At 37.2% G+C, this 24,540-nt stretch overlaps 2 protein-coding genes across 11 annotated transcripts in view; one reads left to right on the top strand and one right to left on the bottom strand.

Moving 5' to 3' along the window:
• The window catches only part of rasal1a (RAS protein activator like 1a (GAP1 like)), a gene marked incomplete in the record, with an annotated part of 86,902 nt that extends 77,313 nt beyond the window's left edge, over positions 1 to 9,589 (bottom strand). Inside the window, 3 exon segments of the mRNA NM_001443113.1 lie at positions 1,338 to 1,451; positions 8,972 to 9,028; positions 9,183 to 9,589. Coding sequence (NP_001430042.1) covers positions 1,338 to 1,451; positions 8,972 to 9,028; positions 9,183 to 9,247 — 236 coding nt within the window.
• A 2,378-nt stretch (positions 9,590 to 11,967) lies between these two features.
• On the top strand, positions 11,968 to 24,319 carry dgcr6 (DiGeorge syndrome critical region gene 6). Of its 10 annotated transcripts, none has more exons than XR_015496958.1 (6): positions 11,968 to 12,108; positions 12,683 to 12,817; positions 14,910 to 15,070; positions 18,171 to 19,759; positions 20,665 to 20,970; positions 23,930 to 24,319. XR_015496958.1 is itself a non-coding variant. In XM_087263010.1 (6 exons), the coding sequence occupies exons 2-6, from the start codon at positions 12,708 to 12,710 to the stop codon at positions 24,008 to 24,010; spliced, it is 594 nt and encodes a 197-aa protein (XP_087119136.1). In that variant the 5' UTR covers positions 11,968 to 12,108; positions 12,630 to 12,707; the 3' UTR covers positions 24,011 to 24,319.
• The last annotated feature ends 221 nt before the right edge of the window (positions 24,320 to 24,540 follow it).

The following is a 24,540-nucleotide window of genomic DNA, read 5'->3' as shown; positions in this document are numbered from 1 at the left end:
TCTGGTGAATTTTGGTAGGCCTGTGTTAGTTTCCTGTTCTTAGCTGACAGGAGCGGCACCCGGTGTGCTCTTCTGCTGCTGTAGCCCATCCGCCTGAAGGTTGGCCGTGTTGTGTGTTCAGAGATGCTCTTCTGCAGAGCTCGGTTGTAACGAGTGCTTATTTGAGTTACTGTTGCCTTTCTATCAGCTGGAACCAGTCTGGCCATTCTCCTCTGACCTCTAGCATCAACAAGGCGTTTGCACCCACAGAACTGCCGCTCACTGGATATTTCCTCTTTTTCAGACCCTAGAGATGGTTGTGAAAATTGTTTCTGAAATACTCAGAGCAGCCCGTCTGGCGCCAACAACCATGCCACTTTCAAAGTCACCTTAAATCCCCTTTCTTCCCCATTCTGATGCTTGGTTTGAACTGCAGCAGATCGTCTTGATCATGTCTACATGCCTAAAAGCATTGAGTTGCTGCCATGTGATTGGCTGATAAGAAATTAACAAGCAGTTGGTCAGGTGTACCTAATAAAGTGGCCGGTGAGTATATTTTTGAGCTCATATCATACATATGGAGCATACTTAGAGAATGCACCATCTGTGCACCTCAGCGGATCACACACAAACACCACTGCTCATTTACTCTCAGTGCACGCTCACATGCTGGTTTTTGTAACCCAATATTGGGTCCAATATTACCGACAGAAAAAGTTGGAAGTACAAACAGATAAATAACTTCATATGTCACAAATTATAACTATTATATCTGATATGTGCAATAATGTACTTAAGCTTATAATCATTTCCACAATTGTTGGATGTTTATGAATCACAAAGCTTATTAATACATTTTATAAAATGTTTTTTTTATGTTATTCTCAGTATATTAGTCTGAAGGATATCTATGAGTTAATGTCTTCAAAAATAGTGACAAAATGTGTATTTAGAAGACACAAAAATCCAAAGTTTGCAGTTTTGTCTGTCTAAACAGATCAGCAGTTTTGTTTGTCACCTCATCAAATCTTCTGACCAATCAAATGCTTTCTTGTATCTGACACAATCCCGCCCCCTTTAATTCTGCTATATCAGCTAAACCACTCCCACTGGCAGATCTGTGAGAAAAGCAAAACACTATTGGCTGTTTTTTATAAAGGAGGAGGAGCTACTTCAAGTCGCAGCCTGTCTTCATATTTAAGTTCATATTACGTCACACACGGAACAAAAACGCACATTTCAAAGCACTTCTACATTTTTCAAGCAAACTGATGGGATTGACCAAATTTGACCCAAGATTTGTGGGTTAAAACAGCCCAGCATTCTTTCACTCAAAAGCAGAGTTGTGAGTTTGTTACCCAATCGTGTCCTCGTCCATCACGTAAAAGGTGAGCGTATGGAAGCCCATTGGCAGATGAAGAGTGTATTCTTCACCCCAGAATGGATTCAAGTTTTTCCAGACGGTCGCAGTTCTGGGTGAAACAGAAAACATTATTGTAGAAACATTGGCATTCAGGTAGGAAGCACACGATGTATAAATAGAGAAGAGGTATCTATCTATCTGTCTATCTATCTATCTATCTATCTATCTATCTATCTATCTATCTATCTATCTATCTATCTGTCTGTCTGTCTGTCTGTCTGTCTGTCTGTCTGTCTGTCTGTCTGTCTGTCTGTCTGTCTGTCTGTGTGTCTGTATCTATCATTCTACCGTCCATGAGCAGGGCGCAAACGCTTCCAGGGTGTGTCAGAGCGCATTTTTGCTAATTTACGGACGGGAAAATCCGCTTTTCGCTGTGGCGCATGGTCTAAAAGGGTTGAGTTTATTTTCTTAATGAGTTATAGGTGTGTTTTGAGAATAAACCAATCAGAGTCTCATCTCCCATTCCCTTTAAGAGCCAGCTGCGTCGCGCCAAGAGCGCATTCGCTATTTACAGGACGCAAAGTAAGTCTAAGTGGACAAAATGAGCATTTCACTAGCAAACAGTTAACAGTTTTTTTTTAACAGAAAACAGTTAAACAGAGCATCTACCGAGCAAGAATGAGAGATAATGGATTACTTTCACTTTTGCTCTTGGACAGGAAAACCTTTAAGCACAGACATCAATTAGTCTATAAATAATTAATTTTGTTTGTTAAGCGCAAATATTAGTTTCAAAACTGTTTCTACATTCAGTTTTAATTTCCAGCAAACGAATAAATGAACAATAATAAGGAAGTGTGCTCAAAAACCTGAGTTATATCCTAAAACACATGCTGTGCCCCATGGATATAATAAATAATACTGCTAATAATAATAACATTATACAAAAGCAAATTGTTATGAATGAACTGAAAAAGCCTCCCGAGATGAAAAAGGTATAAAAGCAGTGATTTTTCATATTTATGTAGGCTAGAAAATAATATGTTTTGTAATATTTTAATCCTTTATATTTATATCCTATATCTATTCTTATTATATCCTATATATATCCTTAATATTTATATGTTTTCATATGTAAAGATATTTGCCTGTTGCTCTCTTGTGTGTATTAAGCAGTGTGTAAGCGAGGTGCAACTCTGCGCTGGAGTTCAGACCGGGTTTGTTTTGGTCTAATGAAAAATCTATTATAGTTTCTCAAAATAGCAACGCGCCAGTGGTCCGCCTCAGAACGCCTTGCTTTTTAGAGCAGAATGCCTATGGGCGCACATATGAGCGCTAATGCATTTACTAATTAAACAGCGTATCGCAACGCCTCAAAACAACTCTTGTGCCAAGCTGAAACTAGCAAACAAGTATTGCGCCGCGCCTTGCGCCACACTGCGCCGGGTGTATGATAGGGCCCTATGTCTGTCTGTTTATCTATCTATCTATCTATCTATCTATCTATCTATCTATCTATCTATCTATCTATCTATCTATCTATCTATCTATCTATCTATCTATCTATCTATCTGTCTGTCTGTCTGTCTGTCTGTCTGTCTGTCTGTCTGTCTGTCTGTCTGTCTGTCTGTCTGTCCATAAATAAATATTGATGCACATTTCAGTAAAGCAATTTCATAATTGATCTATACAGTAAATAATGTTTTCAGCTAATAATTGAGAATATTATTAAAGACCAGATCATTAACAGTTTTTCTTGGTGCGTTTCTCACTACACTATTTACATTTGCACAACAGTTAATGCATTTCTCAAAACAATTAGTTCAAACTGCAAAACCTAGCTGATAACCTGCAAAAGCGCGTCACATGCTCAAAATGGAGAGCTCATTACTCAAAAGCAAGTATTGATGTCAATGAATGTCTCATCAAGATTTATGAACAAGATAGTCACATGCATGGCTGTCATTTTTTCATCATGACAGTTTACTCTGTACTTTTATTCCAATGCAAAAACGTTTTTTCAGACACGTCCTGAAAATGCTCAGGACAGGGGCGCCTGCTGGCGTACGGCTGTATGCACTGTGCATACCTACCATAAGAGGGCGCGAATTAATGTCACTTATTTATTTAGTTTTTACATAATTCATATTGATGATTAAACAGTATACACAACGGTATATTTATGAAGCAAGACAGAATGAGAATAAATAAAGGTGTGTGTTTTAAAGTATGTACTTGCATGGTGGGAGATGGGTGAAGAAATCTATTGGCTTTAGTTTTGCTGGCGGTTTTTCCCACACACTAAAAATACAATTCAGTTAGCTATTGTTTAAAACAAGGTTCAAAATTAGCAAACTCTCCTTAAAACAGCTAAACTTAATTGAGACATTCAATTCAATTCAATTCAGCTTTATTTGTATAGCGCTTTTACAATGTAGATTGTGTCAAAGCAGCTTCACATAAATGGTCATAGTAACTGGAACAGTGTGGTTCAGGTTTTAGTGTTTAAGTTCAGTTCAGTTCAGTTTAGCTCAGTTCAGTGTGATTTAATCATTACTGAGAGTTCAAACACTGAAGAGCAAATTCATCGATGCGCAGCTCTACCAATCCTGAACCATTTGTCAAAAGGCCTAAAACTAATGAGACAAATATTGCTCGTGAGACCTTTCATCAGCGCTTGAGCCAGGGGAACTCCAGCTCATGGCTGTGCAGCGTTCTCGAACGAAACTGCTACACCATTCAAGGTGTTTTACAGTTTTTCTCGGTGGCTTTGGTGCATTTCCTACTACACTATTTACATTTGCACAACAGTTCATGCATTTCTCAAAACAATTAGTCATTTGTGCACATCCTATTAGCCGTTTCTCATTCCTTCCAACACATTGCAAATGCTTTTGGACATGCATCAATTGCTTTCAAACAACTCTCTGCTGTTTATAACATTATCATCTGCTTATGTCATGTCAGTCAAAATGAACTAAACTTGTGAATGCTGAAAAGTCATTGTATATAAAATGAATAATCCTCATTTCATTACTAAACGGTATCAGAATTTCACGGTACGGTAATACCTCCGTATGAATGGCACGTTACGGTATTTATTGAATAGTTTACAGGAAAAACAAAACTAATGAAAAGACTCGAAAAAAGTGCCAAAAGTGTTTATTTACCTCAGCACTGAACATATCAATGACATACAAATCAGCCATCTATCTGTACGTTTCCAAACAGGAACTTCAATTTTTCAATTTTAATAACAAAAAACTATTAAACCATATAAAAAAATAAAGTTTCAATTTAGTATTGTTGAAAACTCATCACATTCAACATTTAATCACTCACTCACTTAGATAGAGATGGGTTTTTTAATGAAAATGATCATATAACTATAATCTGGTGAAAGCTGGGATCTCTGGGCATGTCCCCTGCAACAGAAAAACCCCTCTCATTTGGGACTGAGGTTTCTGGGACAGAGGGATATGATTTAGCCCAGGTTGACAGCAGTGGGTAACGCTGTGCATTGTCTTTCCACCACTTGAGAGGACAAGCCATGAGTGAGATAGAGGTCTCTCTGTGGTACAAGTCAATGTCTGCATCAGTCTAACAGGTGTGCTGTGTTCTGTAGTCCCCACGACTGTTTTTAGCCGTATTCCCCGACTTATATTTCACCACAATCTGGCAGTGCCTGCATACTGTTTTTTTTCCTTGTCTGTCACCTTTTCTCCTTTTTCGTATCTTTTTAGAAAGAAACCGAAATGCTTCCACACATCCGATTTAAAACACGCTTTAGGTTCGATTATTTCCAGCTCTTTTTCTTCCCCCCTACTAGCAGCACACTCCATTTCCACATTACTGGATCTGTAGCGACAACAGACCGCAAAGGATGATGACCACGCCTGGGCTGATGGGAATTGTAGTTCCCGCTACCTCCCGTTCGCTTCATTCGCCTGAGCAAACTTTTCTCAGAAATATAGTTTTATTGAGTCATGCGCCTACGGTAATACTGAAAAAAATTACTATTGCGGTATGACGGTATTTAAAATATTGTTACATCCCTAGTGAATAGTGTGGGAAAATGCACCAAAGCCACCCTTTTACAACACAGACCCAAAACATACATGCTAGTGCAAACAGCCACTAATTGGTCATACAGTAACGTTGAGAGAACGTTCCCAGAACATTTGCTCTGAACTCTAATTAAGTTCTGCTTCATAAGCGCAGCTTCATGCGGCACGGAGCCAATTCACGCAAGTTTAATACATCCTGAAATAGACTCTGCCTGGATACAGAGAACAATTTAAATGGCCACGAGTGACGACGCTGGAAAACAATCAATCAATTCAGCAATTTCTCAAAGGGACGCCTGATCATTTCCATTTCAAAAGACACAAAGCGCTTTAAATATGCACCACACCAGGTGTGCTGTTCATCAGACTGTCACAATACAGCATCCCAGAGCAACACACACACACACACACTCACACACACACACACACACACACACACACACACACACACACACACACACACACACACACACACACACACACACACACACACACAGTGGTTTTAGGGCTGCAGTTATTTAGTGATTAGTTATGAAGTGCAGTGAAGCAAATCTCTGATCAATAAAACTGCCAAAAATGTATCATCAATATAATCGACAATCAATATCATCCATTCGTTGATTTTTCTTTGGCTTAGTCTCTATTTCAGAAGTCGACACAGTGGAATGAAGCGCCAATTATTCCAGCATATGTTCTACGCAGCGCCATATACACTCATTCACAAACACACACACACACACACTCATACACTACAGCCAATTTAGTTCAATTCCCCTATAGCGCATGTGTTTGGACTGTAGGGGAAACCAGAGCACCAGGAGGAAACCCACGCCAACAAGGATAGAACATGCAAACTCCACACAGAAATGCCAGCCGGGACTCAAACCAGCGACCTTCTTGCTGTGAGGCCACAGTGCAAACCACTGAGCCACCGTGATGATGATGTTTACTAGCCCCCCCCCCCCCCCACACCAACCCAAAAAATAAAAAAAGAATAATTGTAAAGGCCAAAATCATAAACGTCTTTTTTTCCAATATTACAATTACAATATTAAGTAAAGATCAAGTTCCATAAAGACAATCTTGTCTATTTCCTACTCTCAATTTGTGATCAGTAATATGCATCGCTCAGAAGTTGCATATCAGCCGAATATTGTCATATCCTAAAACCTTACATTGATGGAAAACTGATTTATTACATTTCTAAAAAATGACCATAATGAATGGTTTTGTGGTCCAAGTTCACATTTTCTTAGAGATGTGTTATATATATATATATATATATACACTTAAAGTCAGAATTATTAGCTCTCTTTTGATTTTTTTTTCTTTTTTAAATATTTCCCTAATGAAAGAGTAAGGAAATTTTCACAGTAAGTCTGATAATATTTTTTCTTCTGAAGAAAGTCTCATTTGTTTTATTTCGGCTAGAATAAAAGCAGTTTTTAATTTATTAAACACCATTTTAAGGTCAATATTTTGAGCCCCTTTCAGCTATATTTTTTTCCCAACAGTCTACAGAGCAAACCATCTTTTTTCAATAACTTGCCTAATTACCCTAACCTGCCTAGTTAACCTAATTAACCCAGTTAAGCCTTTAAATGTCACTTTAAGCTGTATAGAAGTGTCTTGAAAAATATCTAGTCAAATATTATTTACTGTCATCATGGCAAAGATAACACACACACACACACTCATAAAAACACACACAAATTTGTTTAGTGAATTGTGGGGACATTCTATAGGTTTCCATTGTTTTTATACGGTACAAACTGCATTTTCTGTCCCCTAAACCCAAATCTATGCATTTTATTTCTGGAAAAAAAAACTCATTCTGTGTGATTTGTAAGTCTTTTGAGAAATTAAAGCATCACCAATGTCCTTATAATTCACCATCTGCTGTAATATATCATATACGACATCATTTATGTCCTCATATGTCACAAAAGTACAATATATATATATAAATATAAAAAACAATGGAAACCTACGAAATGTCCTCACAATTCATAAAGCAAACATGTTTTTGCGTGTGCATATGTGTGTGTGTGTGTGTGTGTGTGTGTGTGTGTGTGTGTGTATATATATACACACACACACACACATACATATGCGCACGCAAAAAACACGTTTGCGTTATGAATTGTGAGGACATTTCGTAGGTTTCCATTGTTTTTATACTGTACAAACTGTATTATCTATTCCCTAAACCCAACTTTACACCCTTACATTTAAAAAAAACCTAACTCTGTATGATTTATAAGCCTTTTGAGAAATTAAGGCATCACCTTTGGCTTTATGACAATAAAGCCAACCTGACCAATGTCCTCATAATTCACCATCTGCTGTAATATGTGTCATATAAGACATTATACACATTTATGTCCTCATATGTCACAAACACACACACACACACACACATATAAAGCCAGATTTATTGAGAGGGTGCTCGCTGCAGAGCCATTTGAGGAGAGGTGAGCTCCAGAGAGGGGGAGCATGAGCTGTCGCTCCTCCTCCTGTAAGCTGTTTTAATGCGTACACCAACCCCACCCCTAACCCTACCCCCAGTGACATCACTCGTAGAAGAAGTGCAAAAAAGGTGGAGCTCAAGCTTAAGCTCCCCCTCTCTGGAGCTCAGCTCTCCTCAAATGGCTCTGCAGCGAGCACCACTTGCATTTATTCGCCCCCTGTTTATTTGTCCCCAATTTCTGTTTAACAGAGAGATTTTCTCAACCCATTTCTAATAGTTTTAATTACTCATTTCTAATAACTGATTTATTTTATCTTTGCCATGATGACAGTAAATAAAAAATATCTCTGTTAAACAGAAATTGGGGAAAAAAATAAACAGAGCTAATAATTCTGACTTCAACTGTACACACACACACACACACAAACTTATAAGCATAAAAACACACACATTTGTTGGGGACATTCGGTAGGCTTCCATTGTTTGATACTGTACAAACAGTGGCGCAACAAGGGGGTATGCAGTATATGCGGCGCATAGGCACACCGTTGTGCCAAAACTATTTTTTTAAATTATCCTTATTAAAAGTTTCAAATAATAAAAATAAATAAATATGTTTTGTTAAAAAACATTATTTTGCATTTTAAACGAATATAATATTGTTATTGTTTAATTCAAAATCATTTAACACAATAACATGCAGTCCCACAGCCGAAAGTGTTCATGTAGATGTAACTGTTTAGATTTGTTTTTATTTTTATCAAAATAAACTGTCAAATCATACATAATGTCAAAAGTTATAAGATTAATCTGAAAATTTGTCTTCATTTATTATTAAGTAATTAATATAAAATAAGAGGGATCACACAAAATTTGAACCCGCATACCCCTAAATGTGTAGTTGCACCCCTGTGTACAAACAGTATTATTTTCTATCCCGATTTATAAGCCTGCTGTAATATGTGAACCATACAGAATAAGCATTTGTTGATTATGGTTAAAATATCCTATTATTATTCATTTATTAAAATCTAGTGTTTAAGGGAACGTTCAATCGCATCTGACACACACAGGTGAGGATGTGCCACTCACCTGGCCACGACCTCATTGTCGACTTTAACGATGCAATATGGATCACTGGTTCCAGAGCTGTACATAAACACACATCATAATCATCAGCATCCTAATAACTCAATTATTCACATTAAATCATAACGAGCATCAGATCACACACTCGAGATCAGGTCAGATCGATCCAATAAGCATGATCAGCGCGTTTCAGCAGGTGTGATGTTGAACTTACACATCTTTAGCAGGCAGGTTTTTCCCCTCGACGATGCGAAAGTACAGAGAAGTGTTTCTGGCCATGATGAAGATGTTGAGCTCTTCATCCAGCAGCTCAGCCTCATGTCATGAAGATCTTCAGCTGCATCTTCAGAGTCTCCGATAATCCTCCTGAAGCGCTTGACTGGTGTGTGTGTGTGTGTGTGTGTGTATGTGTGTGTGTGTGTGTGTTAGATCCTCATGATGATGATGATGAGTCCGCTCTCCTGTCCATCAGTTCTGCGTTATATTCTGGTCATGTTGACTGTACTGATGGTGTTATTGTGTGTGTGTGTGTGTGTATGTGTGTGTGTGGTGCTCTTTGTGTGCCCGCGTGTGTGTCGTGATGTTTCTCAGTGTATGTTCGCGGATGATGATGATGATTTTGAGACTTCAGTGATGGTGAGAATCTGATGAGTGCACAGCGACACCTGCTGCTGAAACACGAGCAGTGCAGCGGCAGAACCATCAGATGCAATTCATCTTTACTTCTTTAGCACTTTTATTATTATTATTATTATTATTACTATTAATAATATTACTATTAATAGAAATAATATTAGTTTAAATAAAAATTAATTAATATAATAATATTATATGGCAACGCAGTGGCGCGATAAGTAGTGCTGTCGGTTGCAGCAAGAAGGGCGTCCGCTGCGTAAAACGTGAAGTTGGTGGTTCATTCCACTGTGGCGAGCCCGAATTAATAAAGGGACTAAGCCTAAAAGACAATGAATGAATGAATAATTAATATTATATATTATGTTTTAATTCAATGAATCTTTCATTTTTATAGCGATTTTTAATGTCGATTGTGTCAAAGCAGCTTCACACAGAAGTTCTAGTAGATTGAAACTGTCAGTCCAGTGTTATCAATTCAATTGAGGACAATTAATTAATACAAAGATGCATTGCTTGTATTGTTTAATTGTAGTTCATATATAAGTGTACACACTGAAAAAATATTCACTGGATTTACAAAATGTTTTTTTAAGGTAAGTGGTTGCAAACAATTTATATGTACACTGTAAAAACCTTGCTTGCCTTAAATTTTGTAAGCTGAATCAAATTAACCTTATGAGTCCATTGAACTTATTTATGTTAAACTGACTTTAAACTGCTTGCATAACTAAGTTAGAACATGATTAACCTAAGTCGCTCTGGATAAAATCACCTGCTAAATGTAAATGTAAACAAACGTATAAGTTACAATGACCTAAGAACATATGCTGTCAGGAATAATTGATCATTTTTTACACTGTGGCAAAGTTCAATTTATTTAAATAATCCCATATAAAGAGTTTGCAACCACACACACACACACACACACACACACACACACACACACACACACACACACACACACAAACACACACACACACACACACACACACACACACACACACAAACACACACACACACACACACACACACAAACACACACACACACACACACACACATATATATATATATTTGAGTATTTATTTATTATTTTATTTATGCATGAATTTATGGATTTATTTACTCATTTATTTATTTATTTGCTCATTTATTTAATTTATGCATGAATTTATGGATTTTTTACTCATTTATTTATGTATTTTCTCATTTATTTATTTAATTTATGCATTAATTTATGGATTTATTTACTCATTTATTTATATATTTACTCATTTATTGATTTAATTTATGCATGAATTTATGGATTATTTACATATTTATTTATGTATTTGCTTATTTATGTATTTTATGCATGAATTTATGGATTTATTTACTATTTTATTTATATATTTGCTCATTTATTTATTTAATTTATGCTTGAATTTATCGATTTTTTTACTCATTTATTTATATATTTGCTCATTTATTTATTTCTCTATGTATTGTTTTTGCAGGCTTTGTCCTCCATACTGGAGCGTTATCATTAGTTATTTTGATAGATAATGTCCAGATTTGACTTCAGTACTAATGTAGATTTAAAAGAGGGATTTGTGAGGGGTGAACTTATGCTGAGCACTGTATAAATAAATAAATAAATAAATAAATTAAAAATAATAATAATAAATAAATAAATAAATAAATAAATAAATAAATAAATAAATAAATATGTTAATTATTAGATCTACAAAATACTGTAGTTTAAAAATAAATAATAGGGCTAATAGAATGAAAAATAGAGTAATAATCATTTTCAGGCTGGAAAATGCTGGAAACCATTTTCATATTCATTCATTCATTCATTCATTTTCTTGTCAGCTTAGTCCCTTTATAAATCCAACTTTTACACAGCGGATGCCCTTCCAGTCTCAACCCATCTCTGGGAAATAAGTTTCAGATTTTATAAGTGTAAATTTTTCAACAAAAAAACTTGTTTTACTGTGTTTTATAAGGAACTGAAAAATTAATTTTGCACTATTCAGCATAGTGCTAATCGAAAGGCCATTAAAATTGTCCAACTGTGCTCAAGTTTCAATATTTTTGATTAATGTAAAGGTCCTGCTTATTTGTATTTGTAAGAATTTTAGTTAATTATTTTTACTCTTGTTTTTATCTTTGTTTTATTTATTCATTTTCTTATTGTTGTTATCATTTACTTTCTATCACCATGGCATTGTTTTGTTCACCATATTGTCATATATCTGTTGTTTAAAGCGTAATAAAAATAAAAAATTGGGGCAGAGCAATGGCAGAATGTGGTTGCACAACTAGCAAAGTAGGTGGCGATATGCAGAAAGAATGCAATTCGCCAATAAACCAAGAAGAAGAAGAAGAAGAAGAAGAAGAAGAAGAAGAAGAAGAAGTAAACTGTTATTGTTGACAAAATTGATGAAAATATCGCTCGTGTTTGTTCTTGACAGCTTTAAACGTCAGTCGAGTTTTCTCCAGGAGCTGAAACACAAAGCAGGTGAGAGTTTCGTTCAGTCACTATGTTTTGCTTTCTGTTAAATAGATGTTGTTCATTAAAACCGTCGTAAGAAAATTGTCACATTTACCTAAATTTACTGAGGTAAAGTGCGTTTATTCCTATTTATACTGTATTGTGATTGTATATATTCGCGTTGTTCATAAACACAAGATTTATATTAGCATATTCGGACATTCGCATTCAGTAAAACTGTAACGTCAAAGCAGAATTTAAGAAATGCAAGCCCAGCTGAAAAATCCAGCTTAAACCAATAACGATAGAGGTAAAGTTGGTTTAGAAATAAATATTTTACGCATGTGGATTTGATTTTATGCACGTGAATTTGGCTACGCATGTGTACATCGTGTCTTTTGCGTGAATTTCTTTTGAGACTAAACTGATTCCATATATTGCATGTTAAAATATAGTTATAAATATCTTATTTTGTGATCTGCTGAGGAAAAAACTCATGAACCACATGAGAATCAATAAATGACAAGCATTTATTTATCATTTTTTAGGTGAACTATCCCTTTAAGAAGAGGTTTAAGACTTGTTCTGCTGTGTTTTCCAGATGTGAAGGCTGATGTGGGATCATCATGGATCTGTACTGTACTGTGAGTGGTGATCAGTCTGATTCTGCCAGACAACAGGAGAGACATTATTACCTGCTGTCAGAGCTGCAGACGCTGGTGAAGGACCTGTCAAGGTGAACATCTAGACGTCAATATTATTCACCATTCTGTGATTTTTTTTTATTATTATTATTATTTTAGATTTCCTAAATGATGTTGAACATATTCAGGAAATTTCCACAGTATTTCCTATAATATTTGTTTTTCTGGAGAAAGTCTTATTTGATTTATTTCGGCTGGAATGAAAGCAGTTTTTAATAGTTTTAAAACCATTTTAAGGTCAATATTATTAGCCCCCTTCAGCAATATTAGTTTTGGATTGTCTCCAGAACAAACCACTGTTATACAATGACTTGCCTAATTTCCCTAACTTTACCCTAATTACCCTAGCTAAGCCTTTAAATGTCACTTTAAGCTGTATAGAAGTGTCTTGAAGAATATCTAGTCTAATATTATGTGCTGTCATCATGGCAAAGAGAAATAAATCAGTTATTGGAGATGAGTTATTAAAACTATTGTGTTTAGAAATGTGTTGAAAAAAATCTGCTCTCCTTTAAACAGAAATTGGGGGGAAAAGTACACAGGGGCGCTAATAATTATGACTTCAACTGTAAATATCTACAGTACAGCACAGTATCAGTAAAACAGCCTGATGAGGAATTAAATAAAACAATTGTGTTATGCAATAGCTTGATACATAATATGAAATTCAATATGCAAATTTTTTTTAAATAAATGGTGTTATTTAAAATTTAAATTAATACTTATTACATTTTAAAACATGTAAAAGTAATGTATTTTAATAATGATAATAATAATAATAATATTAATAATAATAATAACAATAATAATAATAGTGCTGGGGAAAGATTAATCACGAAAAAAATAGTTTTGACATAAGTTGTGTGTGTGTACTGTGTATATTTATTATGCATATATAAGTACACGCATTAATGCATATTTTTTGAGAAAATGTTTATCGATATTTAGATGTAAAATGTAAATGTATAAGATACAAATTACACATAAATTTACATATCTGTGCAAATGCGAGTGTGTATGGGTGTTTCCGATTACTGGGTTGCTTCTGGAAGGGCATCCACTGCTTAAAACAGATGCTTGAATAGTTGGCGGTTCATTCCACTGTGGTCACCCCTCATATATAAGGGACTAAGCCAAAGGAAAATGAATAAAGGAATCAATCAATCATTGAATATCTGTTTAAAAAAAAAGTTTGTGTAGTTTTTCTTGTGTGTGTGTGTGTGTGTGTGTGTGTGTGTGTGTGTGTGCGTGTGTGTGTGTGTGTGTTGTATAAACTTTTATTTTGGGTGTGATTAATTGTGATAAATTTTTTCCCAGCACTACATTATAATAATAATAGTTACAAAAAGCAAGACCTCACAGCAAGAAGGTCGCTGAGTCGCTGGTTCGAACCTCGGCTCAGTTGGCGTTTCTGTGTGGAGTTTGCATGTTCTCCCTGCCTTCGCATGGGTTTCCTCCGGGTGCTCCGGTTTCCCCAAAGTCCAAAGACATGCGGTACAGGTGAATTGGGTAGGCTAAATTGTCAGTAGTATATAAGTGTGTGTGTGGATGTTTCCCAGAGATGGGTTGCAGCTGGAAGGGCATCCGCTGCGTAGAAACTTGCAGGATAAGTTGGCGGTTCAATCCGCTGTGGCGACCCCAGATTAATAAAGGGACTAAGCCGATAAGAAAATGAATGAATGAATTTTTAATCGTTTAAAATTAATTAATTTTAATTATTTTGAGCATCCCTTGTCCAGAGAGGTCATGTTTTGATCTTCGATTGGTCTCACGCAGTCAAGTAATGTGATTTCGCAGGTCAGGGTTCACCAAGCTTGATCTTTCCAACGCAGCGAACTGCGAAACTTGTCACATGAGCTTGCGTTTCCTGTCTGCCGCATTCATGTGCACATGAATAGAAGTCCATGGAATGAAAAGTGCAGTGTGGCCACAGCTTAAATGTGTTGAAGCAGGGTTGGAACTAAACTGTGCAGGACAGCGGCCTACCAGGAGTTTGACGCCCCTGGTCTACAGGATTAGCTTTATCTAAAGCAGACAAAAGGCCGATCAGTCAAGCTGGATAAATCCAGCATTATTGTGAAGTGTGTTTGCAGTTTTGAGTAAGTGTTTTGTTGTCTTCTCCAGCTCGTTCCAGCAGCGTCTGTCCTACACCACTCTCAGTGATCTGGCTCAGGCGCTCATCGATGGGACGGTCTATGAGATCGTTCAAGGCCTTCTGGATATTCAGCATCTGACGGAGAAAAACCTCTACAACCAGAGACAGAAACTACACAGCGAACACAGAGGTGTGTGTGTGTGTGTTAGGGGTGTCACGGTTTTGATTTTTAATCGAAATCGATCGAAATTTATGCTCAATTTCGATTATCAAATCAAAAAATAGAATCGTCGATGCTGCCACGCCCCCATGTGACGTCAGCTTGGCTTGCCAAGCGGGAAAAAAACAGGCTTGTTGAACTGCTTGTTAAACTGCAGACGCAGAACCCGTCGACAGAGCTTAAACCCTCTCCTCTTTCAATGAAGTCACTGGTGTGGAAGTATTTTGGATTTCCAGTGAGTTACGTTAACAACGTTCGTGTTGTCGACACAAAAAAAACCCACAGTTTTGCAAGCTCTGCTATGTACGTATTACGTAGACAACACCGGCATCGCGATCCTCCGCCCGCCCCCGTTGCAAATCCGCTGGTGAAAAGTGCACACTCAGGCCCTGTTTACACTGTCTTTGTTTTTAAATGGCATTTTAGAACGACAACGATTCGACATCCACAGTGGCGTGTAGCATTTCTGAGCAGCCCTCCTTCCTCTCTACCTCTGAAAATGCACATCACGTGACCACACAGACACAGACGCACACACAGCCATGCGCTCGAGACAGCAGGTCCAGGCAGTCAGAGGACTGCTTCAATCCTTCACTCACTTGTACTTAGTCATTTTAGCGAACACCTCAGATACTGTTGACTGGTTCCTGTTGGTTGTGCGTCTTTTTTTACCGACGCCATTATAACGACACAGATCACTGCCTATTCACGAGTCCCGCAGAAAAAGTGATTGACTGGTGGTAATTATGTGTGTAACTTGCCTTTATTCATTTACTGTATGATTTGTTTATGGGTTAAACAAACACCATGCAGGTCAGGTAGTTTAAACGGTAGGCTACAAATAATTAATTGGTCATTAATTAATTATTCATAATCGAAAATGTAATCGAATCGAGGATTTGGAGAATCGTGACACCCTTAGTGTGTGTGTGTGTGGAAACAACACACTCCTGAAACATTATTTCAAGCCAGTGATTCAGAGTTGATATAATAATATTCTGAATAGGGGTGTAACAGATCACAGTTGATCCGTGATCTTTACGGATTACAACCCAGAGTTTAGAACGTACGTGACCTGCAGATTACTAGCTTTTTTGAACTTGTAGGTTAATCAAAACATTTCTGTTTATTTTTAACAGTTGCAGAAAGATCGCCCCCGCATAGGCATGGGCCAGTTTAAGTTGGTTTGAAAACCTTGGATAAAAAAATCACGGTGTCACTTTATTGTGATTACTGCTGTAAAATTTATCCTTTTTAAATGTCTGGGTGAAAGTAGGGTTTCGGCAGGTTTCACCATTATTAATGAAATTTCAGATGTTCATACAGCATAATTTTCTGTAATAACCAGTGGATTTTTTTTTTACTTGCCCAATTAAAATTCAGTCATTTCTTAGCCACATATTTTAAATAATGTGTCAAAACAAGCAAACTGTAGTTATATACATATATATTTTGAACTATAAATATAAATATAGCGAAGCAGTGGCGCAGTAGGTAGTGCTGTCGTCTCACAGCAAGAAGGTCGCTGGTTCGAGCCTCGGCTCAGTTGGCATTTCTGTGTGGAGTTTGCATGTTCTCCCTGCGTCCGCATGGGTTTATTCCAGGTGCTCCGGTTTCCCCCACAGTCCAAAGACATGCGGTACAGGTGAATTGGGTAGGCTAAATTGTCCGTAGTGTATGAGTGTGTGTGTGGATGTTTCCCAGAGATGTGTTGCTGCTGGAAGGGCATCCGCTGCGTAAAAACTTGCTGGATAAGTTGGCGGTTCATTCCGCTGTGGCGACCCCGGATTAATAAAGGGACCAAGCCGACAAGAAAATGAATGAAATATAAATATAAGTTATATAATTTTAGCTTACCCAATTCACCTGTACCGCATGGCTTTGGACTTGTGGTGGAAACCGGAGCACCTGGTGGAAACCCACGTGAACATGGGGAGAACATGCAAACTCCACACGGAAATGCCAACTGACCCAGCCGAGGCTTGAACCACCAGCCTTCTTGCTGTGAGGCGAACGCTTTACCTAATGCGCCACCACATCGCCTTATATCTATTATATGTATACTAATTTAAAATGTCTATAATAATTTTAAAAATCTTAGTTAATTGGTAATTATTAATCTTATTTATTCGGATTATTGAATAAAAAAATGAAGGAACCATATGAAAACCTCTCTGGGTTTACTGCATTAAAATGTTAAGATTTATTTGAGTTCATATTAGTCTGATAAATTTCAAGTTAAAAAAAGATTTAACACATTTTTAATCAGAATTTATGTTTTTTTGTTTTACATTTGTTGTGAAATGAAAATCAAACTCATTCCACCAAAATATTTATGTCTTGACTCTTCTGAAGGCAAAACATTGGCATTGTGTTTCTCTAAAAGTACATTTATTTATTTATATACAGTATAACTATTGTCATTTCATAATTGTATACAGTTGAAGTCAGAATTATTAACCTTCCTGTTTATTTTTTCTCCAATTTCTGTTAATAGAGAACAGATTTTTTTCAACAAATTTCTAATCATAATAGTGTTAATAACTCATCTCTAATATCTGATTTATTTCATCTTTGTCATGATGACAGAAAATAATATTAGACTAGATATTCTTCAAGACACTTCTATACAGCTTAAAGTGACATTTAAAGGCTTCACTAGGTTAATTAGGTTAACTAGGCAGGTTAGGATAATCAGGCAAGTTATTGTATAATGATGGTTTGTTCTGTAGACTATCAAAAAAATATACCTCAAAGAAGCTAATAATATTGTCCTTAAAATGGTGTTTAAAAAATAAAAACTGCTTTTATTCTAGCCAAAATAAAACAAATAAGACTTTCTCCAGAAGAAAAAATATTATCAGACATACTGTGAACATTTCCTTGCTCTGTTAAAAATATTTTGGGAAATATTTAAAAAAGAAAAAAAAGGAGGCCTAATAAGTTCAACTGTATAAAAGGTGTTTTTATTGAGATTATTTTAACACTATTTACATCATTCTCACCAGCAGGTGTCACTGTAAAACTGAGAATCATTTTGCAAAGCTTGATTTCTGTCCGTGTGTTTCAGGCCTCAAGCAGGATTTGATCCGGAAACACAAGCAGGCCCTGCAGGCGTGCAAATCTCACAATCTGTCGGTTCTGAAAACTAACCAGCGAGCTGAAACTGAGGTAAAATCAGGGAAAAAACAGTCATCGAATTTTAACATGCCATTTTCAAGGCCTGATAATGTTTTGAAAAAAGTCAGGGAAATGTGTTTAACAAATATCTGCATACCTGAATATAGATTAGTTGCCTTTACTACTTTTTTGTCATTGGCCAATCACATGCTCTCACATTATTAGTATCTAAATACATCTGACCTGCATATAAAAGTACATTTCAGCTGCATAGATTGCTGCATTTTATGATATGCTGTAATAAATTTTAATGTGTGTTGTTTTTTTATGGCAGCACGGTGGCTCAGTGGTTAGCACTGTCGCCTCACAGCAAGAAGGCCACTGGTTCGAGTCCCGGCTGGGCCAGTTGTCATTTCTTTGTGGAGTTTGCATGTTCTCCACGTGTTGGCGTGGGTTTCCTCCGGGTGCTCCGGGTTTCCCCCACAGTCCAAACACATGAGCTATAGGGGAATTCATGAGCTAAATTGGCCATGGTGTATGTGTGTGTGAATGAGTGTGCATGGGTGTTTCCCAGCATTGGGTTGCAACTGGAAGGACATTCGCTGTGTAAAACAAATGCCGGATTAGAAGGCGACCCCTGATGAATAAGGGGACCAAGCCAAAGAAAAATAATGAATAAATGTTTTTTGATTTGTGATTTTTATTTACCATGTACATTTGAGGTCAGAATTATTAGCCCTCCTCTTTATTTCTTTCTTTAATTTCTGTTTAACGGAGATCAGATTTTCTTTAGCACTTTTCTAAACATACAGTAATAGTTTTAATAACTCATCTCTAGGCCCACACGGAACCTGCGCGCGCAGAATTCTGCAGGTTTTCCGCCGATTTCTGCAGATTTTTAGCCCATCATTAATTCTGTATATTTACTTGAGTAAATGTGTGTAAATTAATTTTTATTCAGTTTTTAAATTAAGTCCAGTAGTATTATTGACTAATGTGAAAATGTTTAATCTGATTTATGTACAATGCAGTGTGTACAGTAATATTTTCTGTCTTTTAGCAGATATATTATATGAAAGACTTGCTTTGTTTAAAAAATAAAGTGAATCTAATTAGATTTGCAATTTAAGCATTAAATAAAAGTTAAAAATATATTACTTTTTATTTCACATATTAAGGTTTTAGTTATACTCCCTAAATAATTCTGCAGAAATCCGCAGATTTTTACCAAAATTCTCCACAGACATAGCAAAAAACATCCGTCTGGCCCTACTCATCTCTTATAACTGATTTATTTTATTTTTGCCATGATGACAGCACATAATATTAGTCTAGATCAGTGGTGCTCAACCCTGTTCCTGGAGATCGACCTTCCTGCAAAGTTTAGCTGGTTGTTGCTAGAGCGGATACGTTTGCGGCCGGAAGTTAACGAGAATTATTTCTATTATTTATTAAATTTCTCATTTGTTTTATTTTATTAACGTCTACCCCCACCCCAACCCTAAACCCAACCATCACAGTAATTTAAAAACAGTTTTTGTACCGAGTATTAGATATGTTATGTATTAAATAACCCAATAAAATTTATTTTTGAACGCCTACCCCCACCCCAACCCTAAACCCTACCCTCACAGTACTGTAAAAATATAAATTATTGTTATACAGTGTTATAAAAAAATGCTGCTTTATTAATGTGCATAGCGCACTTCCGGCCGGCCGCATATCCGATCTAGACTTTACCAGTTTAGCTCCAACCCTGATCAAACACACCTGAACCAATTAATTAGGACCTGAACAGCACTTGATAATTACAGGCAGGTGTGTTTGATATGGGTTGCAACTGAAACCTGCAGGGAGGTCGATCTCCAGGAACAGGGTTGGCCACACCTGGTCTAGATATTCTTCAAGACACTAGTATTCAGCTTAAAGGGACATTTTAAGGCTTAACTAGTTTAATCATGGTAAAGTTAGGGTAATTAGGCAAGTCATTGTATAACAGTTTTATATAACAGGTTTGTTCTGTAGACAATCCAAAACAAATATTGCTTAATATTGCTTTAAATAAAGGGGGGCTTATAATATCTACCCTAAAATGGATTTAAAACAATTAAAAACTGCTTTTATTCTAGCCTAAATAAAACAAATAAGACTTTCTCCAGAAAAAAAAAAATATTATAGGAAATACTGTGGAAAAATCCTGAATCTGTTCAACATCATTTGGGAAATATTTGAAGAAGAAAAAAAATTAGTTCTGACTTCAATCGTTTATGTCAGGCATGTCCTAACTCGGTCCTGGAGGGCCGGTGTCCTGCAAAGTTTAGTTCCAACCCCAATCAGACACACCTGGGCTAACTAATCAAGCTCTTACTAGGCTTTGTAGAAACATCCTTGCAGGTGTGTTGAGGCAAGTTGGATCTAAAATCTGCAGGACACCGGGCCTCCAGGACCGAGTTTGGACACCCCTGGTTTCCGTAGACTTTTCATTAAATTCACTTCAACATTATTGAATTTTATTAGTAAAACATGCGCATGTAAAATGAACATCCAGAGTATTCCTGTTGAGTCTCAAAGCTAAAAACCCTGTCAGACCATTAATATCAATCTTTCAGGCTCTGGATCAGCGGGTCAAAGACGAGCAAAGGATGATGGACGAAAAGATTGTGGCTGAAATGGACCAGAAGGTTCTGGATCAGCAGAACACGCTGGAGAAAGCAGGCGTACCGGGTTTCTACATCACCTCCAACCCACAGGTCTCTGCTTCTCTGTCTGACAGTCTTATGCTGCTGCGTTCACACCAGATGCGGAACGCATGTCAAGCGCCAGTGATTTACATGTTAAGTCAATGCAAACGCGCGAATAGACATCCTGCGGCACGAATGATGAGAATTGCGCAAATGGCGTGGTGCGTATGGCGCAAATTGATCGATTTGCGCGTTTAATACGCATTTCGTGCGAATCACTAGAGATCGAAAATTTGAACTTCAGCCGACATTCGCGCCGCGTTAACCAATCAGAAGCTTGCTCTTGTGGGGGCGTGATTGTGACGTATTGCTTGTTGTCGGTGTCCCAGGGGAAATCCCCCAGCAGACACCGACAAGAAGTTCATCAAACTGGGCTGGGCTCAGTCAGGAGCACCGCTGAAAACCTCCATCAGCCAGGTTCAGTTTCTGGAGGAGTCTATGAGCTTAAAGAGCTGGATGCACCTCTGAAAGGATGTAGTGGACTCAGACACGGCTCTAAACGTATTGACGCTGTTTATCATCCTTCATAAAGCACATAAACACTGTTATTTTCTTCATAAAATCCATGTTAGACCTTTAGCTATGAAGCTAGAGTCACGGGGCAGACAGAAGCCCTGCCCATCACGCGAATCCGCGTCTGTTCTGAAGTGAATTTGACGCGCGAATGAAGCGGGGTTTGAAGCACGAATGAAGCGAGTAAACTCAAATGTTCACGTGGCTATAATAGCGCGATTTATCCGCACGTTCCGTGTCTGGTGTGAACACAGCATCAAGCTGCCGTCACACTAGAGTTTGTGTGTGTGAAGTTCTGTCGTACGGCGCTGTAAAAAGGGGCGGGATGAAACAAGATGATTAGACATTTAAAAAGCGAGCGATTGCTCCATGTTTTAAATTTCTGTCCAGAGAGGTCATGTTTTGATCCTCGATTGGTCTCAAGCAGTCAGGTGATGCGATTTCGCAGGTCAGAGTTCAAGCTTGAACTTTTGCACCTCAGCAACCTGTGAAACTTAATGCATGACCCTGCGTGTCCGGTCTGACGCATTCGCGTGCGTATGAATGGAAGTCTATGGGAGGAAAAGCCCAGTGTGACCACAGCTTTATGTGAAATTTCACAAACTAATTTGGAGAGGAGCACGTGATATGATTGACTGCAGCTGGCCACCCATCTATATTCGTTAGTTAGCCAATCAGATTAATCCAAACTCACTATAAGTAGCCTAGCTAGAACTACTCCCTTATCTTCGTTTTCCGAAGAAACCCCCCATCCACCCCTTCTCCTCCTTTCTTCCTTCACCACGGCGGAGCTCTAGAGCAGGGATTGCCAAACTTTTTCCTTCCGGGACCCACCTAGGCAAGTAATTAAATCTCAAGACCCAGCATAATATTTTAATATGGAAAAAATTTCCATTCAAAGCAGTCAAAAATATATGGTGTGCGGCTTTTTGGATTTTGCAATTTGATATGCACAAAATGAGGCTTGAAGTGCTTTTTGCGGGATGCTGGCTGTAACTGTGATCATTTTTTTTGTTGAAAAAGATACTCTTCTTTTTTCAGAAGAGAATATGATCAAGCCCCGTCACATCGCAGTAAACTCCACTGCTAGTGTATAGTCATAAGAAACTAAATAGCTTTTTGATCGACTACTACAAGCTGGGAAAACCTCAGATAAATATGCCAATGCAATTAACATTAATGCTGAATAGATCTAATATTCACACATTTGCTTGAGGAAGGAATGATGGGGTAGTTACATTACTATTACTATTTTCCATAACATCTATGCCCTTCCATAACATTAGCTGATGTTAAAACTAACAGACAGCACTATAGCTATTCATTGATTAGCAATCTGTCAACGTTGGGATGTAAAAAACATGGGACAACAAATAACTTCAAATGATAGAATACATAGCAAACATTAGAAAATATTGACAATAAAATAAAAGGTTTAGCCTATTAAAATCAATGGCCTATATGGAAATTAAATAAAGCTATAAAATCTATTTCACGTTTAATTGTATTTGCATATTGATTAAAGTTACTGTAGTTATTTAGTGAAGAGCAGCAAATGAATCTCTCATTGTGTTTTGTTTGATAACAGAGGTGTTAATGTAAGAATGCACAGATCTATAATGAAAGCATTCGACTAATTTAATAACTGTTTGTGCTCATTTAAGAAAAAATGAGTAGTGTTTAAAATAAAACAAGCAGGACAAAGCAAAAAACAAAAAAAAAAGAAGCACTTTCCCGACGGTCCCTTACTGAGAGCTCCGCTCTTCGCGAGCTCTACCGGCTAAAGGCAGATTGCGAGGGCTCAAACGGAGCAGTGGTCGTAATGTCAAGCAAAAAAAAAGAAAAAGACAGCTGTGAAACATAACCAGCTTTGTCTTTTTGTAGGAAACACACTTAACACTAACACTTACACACTTAACACTTAAAACTTACCCTAACACTATTTTTAGGGTAAGAGGTTTTTGAGTTATTGTCGTCAATCTTACTGGTTTTGATTCACCGCAATCTAAAGTTGGCTGCAGCTACAGTATGTGACTAGTGGGTCGCGGCCAACAATTTGAAAACCCCTGACCTAGAGAACCACCTGATCTCGTACTCCCCCTCACATGCTCTATGGATCAGACGGGAGCCCTGGGCTCACCTATCTCCGAGCTCAGGGTTCTCTCCCGGGACAGCATGCCAAACCTGCTAACAGTTAAACAGTCAAACAATATCTAAGTATAAACTCTTGAAACTGTGTTCTGGATTTTAAAAAAACAGACGTTGACTTCCATAGCGCTTGTTGTTTTTGCTCTGGATGTCAATTTCTGCTTTTTTTCCTGCATTTCTCGGAATATTTTCTGTTTTCAACTCATAAAAGTTTACGGCTACCTGAGTGAGGGTTAACGGTGAGGTCATTTTCAGTTTTTAGTTTGAACTGCCTCTTTAAATGTGTTCATTTGTCCGTGTCTGGCAGGAGGTGATGATGCAGATGAATCTTCTGGAGCTTGTTCTGAAACTGCAGCAGAAGGAGACTCTCTCTGGATCTTTGCCTTAACACAAACACATTCATACAGCATTCCTGAAGCTGCTGAAAGACTCAAACCAGTCCAGCTTATACGTTGGAATATGTTGAATATAGAATATGATCTGTTAGGACTGCTGCTGGATGATGGGGGAAATCTCTTTTATTTGACATGTTTTGAAGGCTGTGATGTTCCCAGCTGAGCGTTTGTTTTGACCTTTTTTCATTTTGTAAATGCATTTAAAATGTATTTGGGATCTGACCCCAGCACTGTTATGTTTGTTACATGTGGACGAACTGTGTTTGTTTGTTCTTGAATAATTATATTTAAAAATGACTCTGCATGTGTGTACTGTATTTTTTTTAAAACTGGATTTATTTCATCAAATAACAATTTTAAACATGTAATAGTAGAATGTATACTTTGCTATAATAAGCTGGAGAACTTAAAGGGCACCTATGGTGAAAAACCTACTTTTCAAGCTGTTTGGACAGACATGTGTGTGTATATATAGTGTATAGACTAGTGGTGGGCAAAGCGAGGCTTCGTGAAACACTGAAAC

Source organism: Danio rerio, chromosome 8, assembly GCF_052040795.2.
Source record: "Danio rerio strain M-AB ecotype USA chromosome 8, GRCz13ab, whole genome shotgun sequence".
Classification (NCBI taxonomy): domain Eukaryota; kingdom Metazoa; phylum Chordata; class Actinopteri; order Cypriniformes; family Danionidae; genus Danio; species Danio rerio.
Note: the sequence above shows the minus strand (reverse complement) of the source record. Positions and strands in the feature narration are given on the sequence as shown.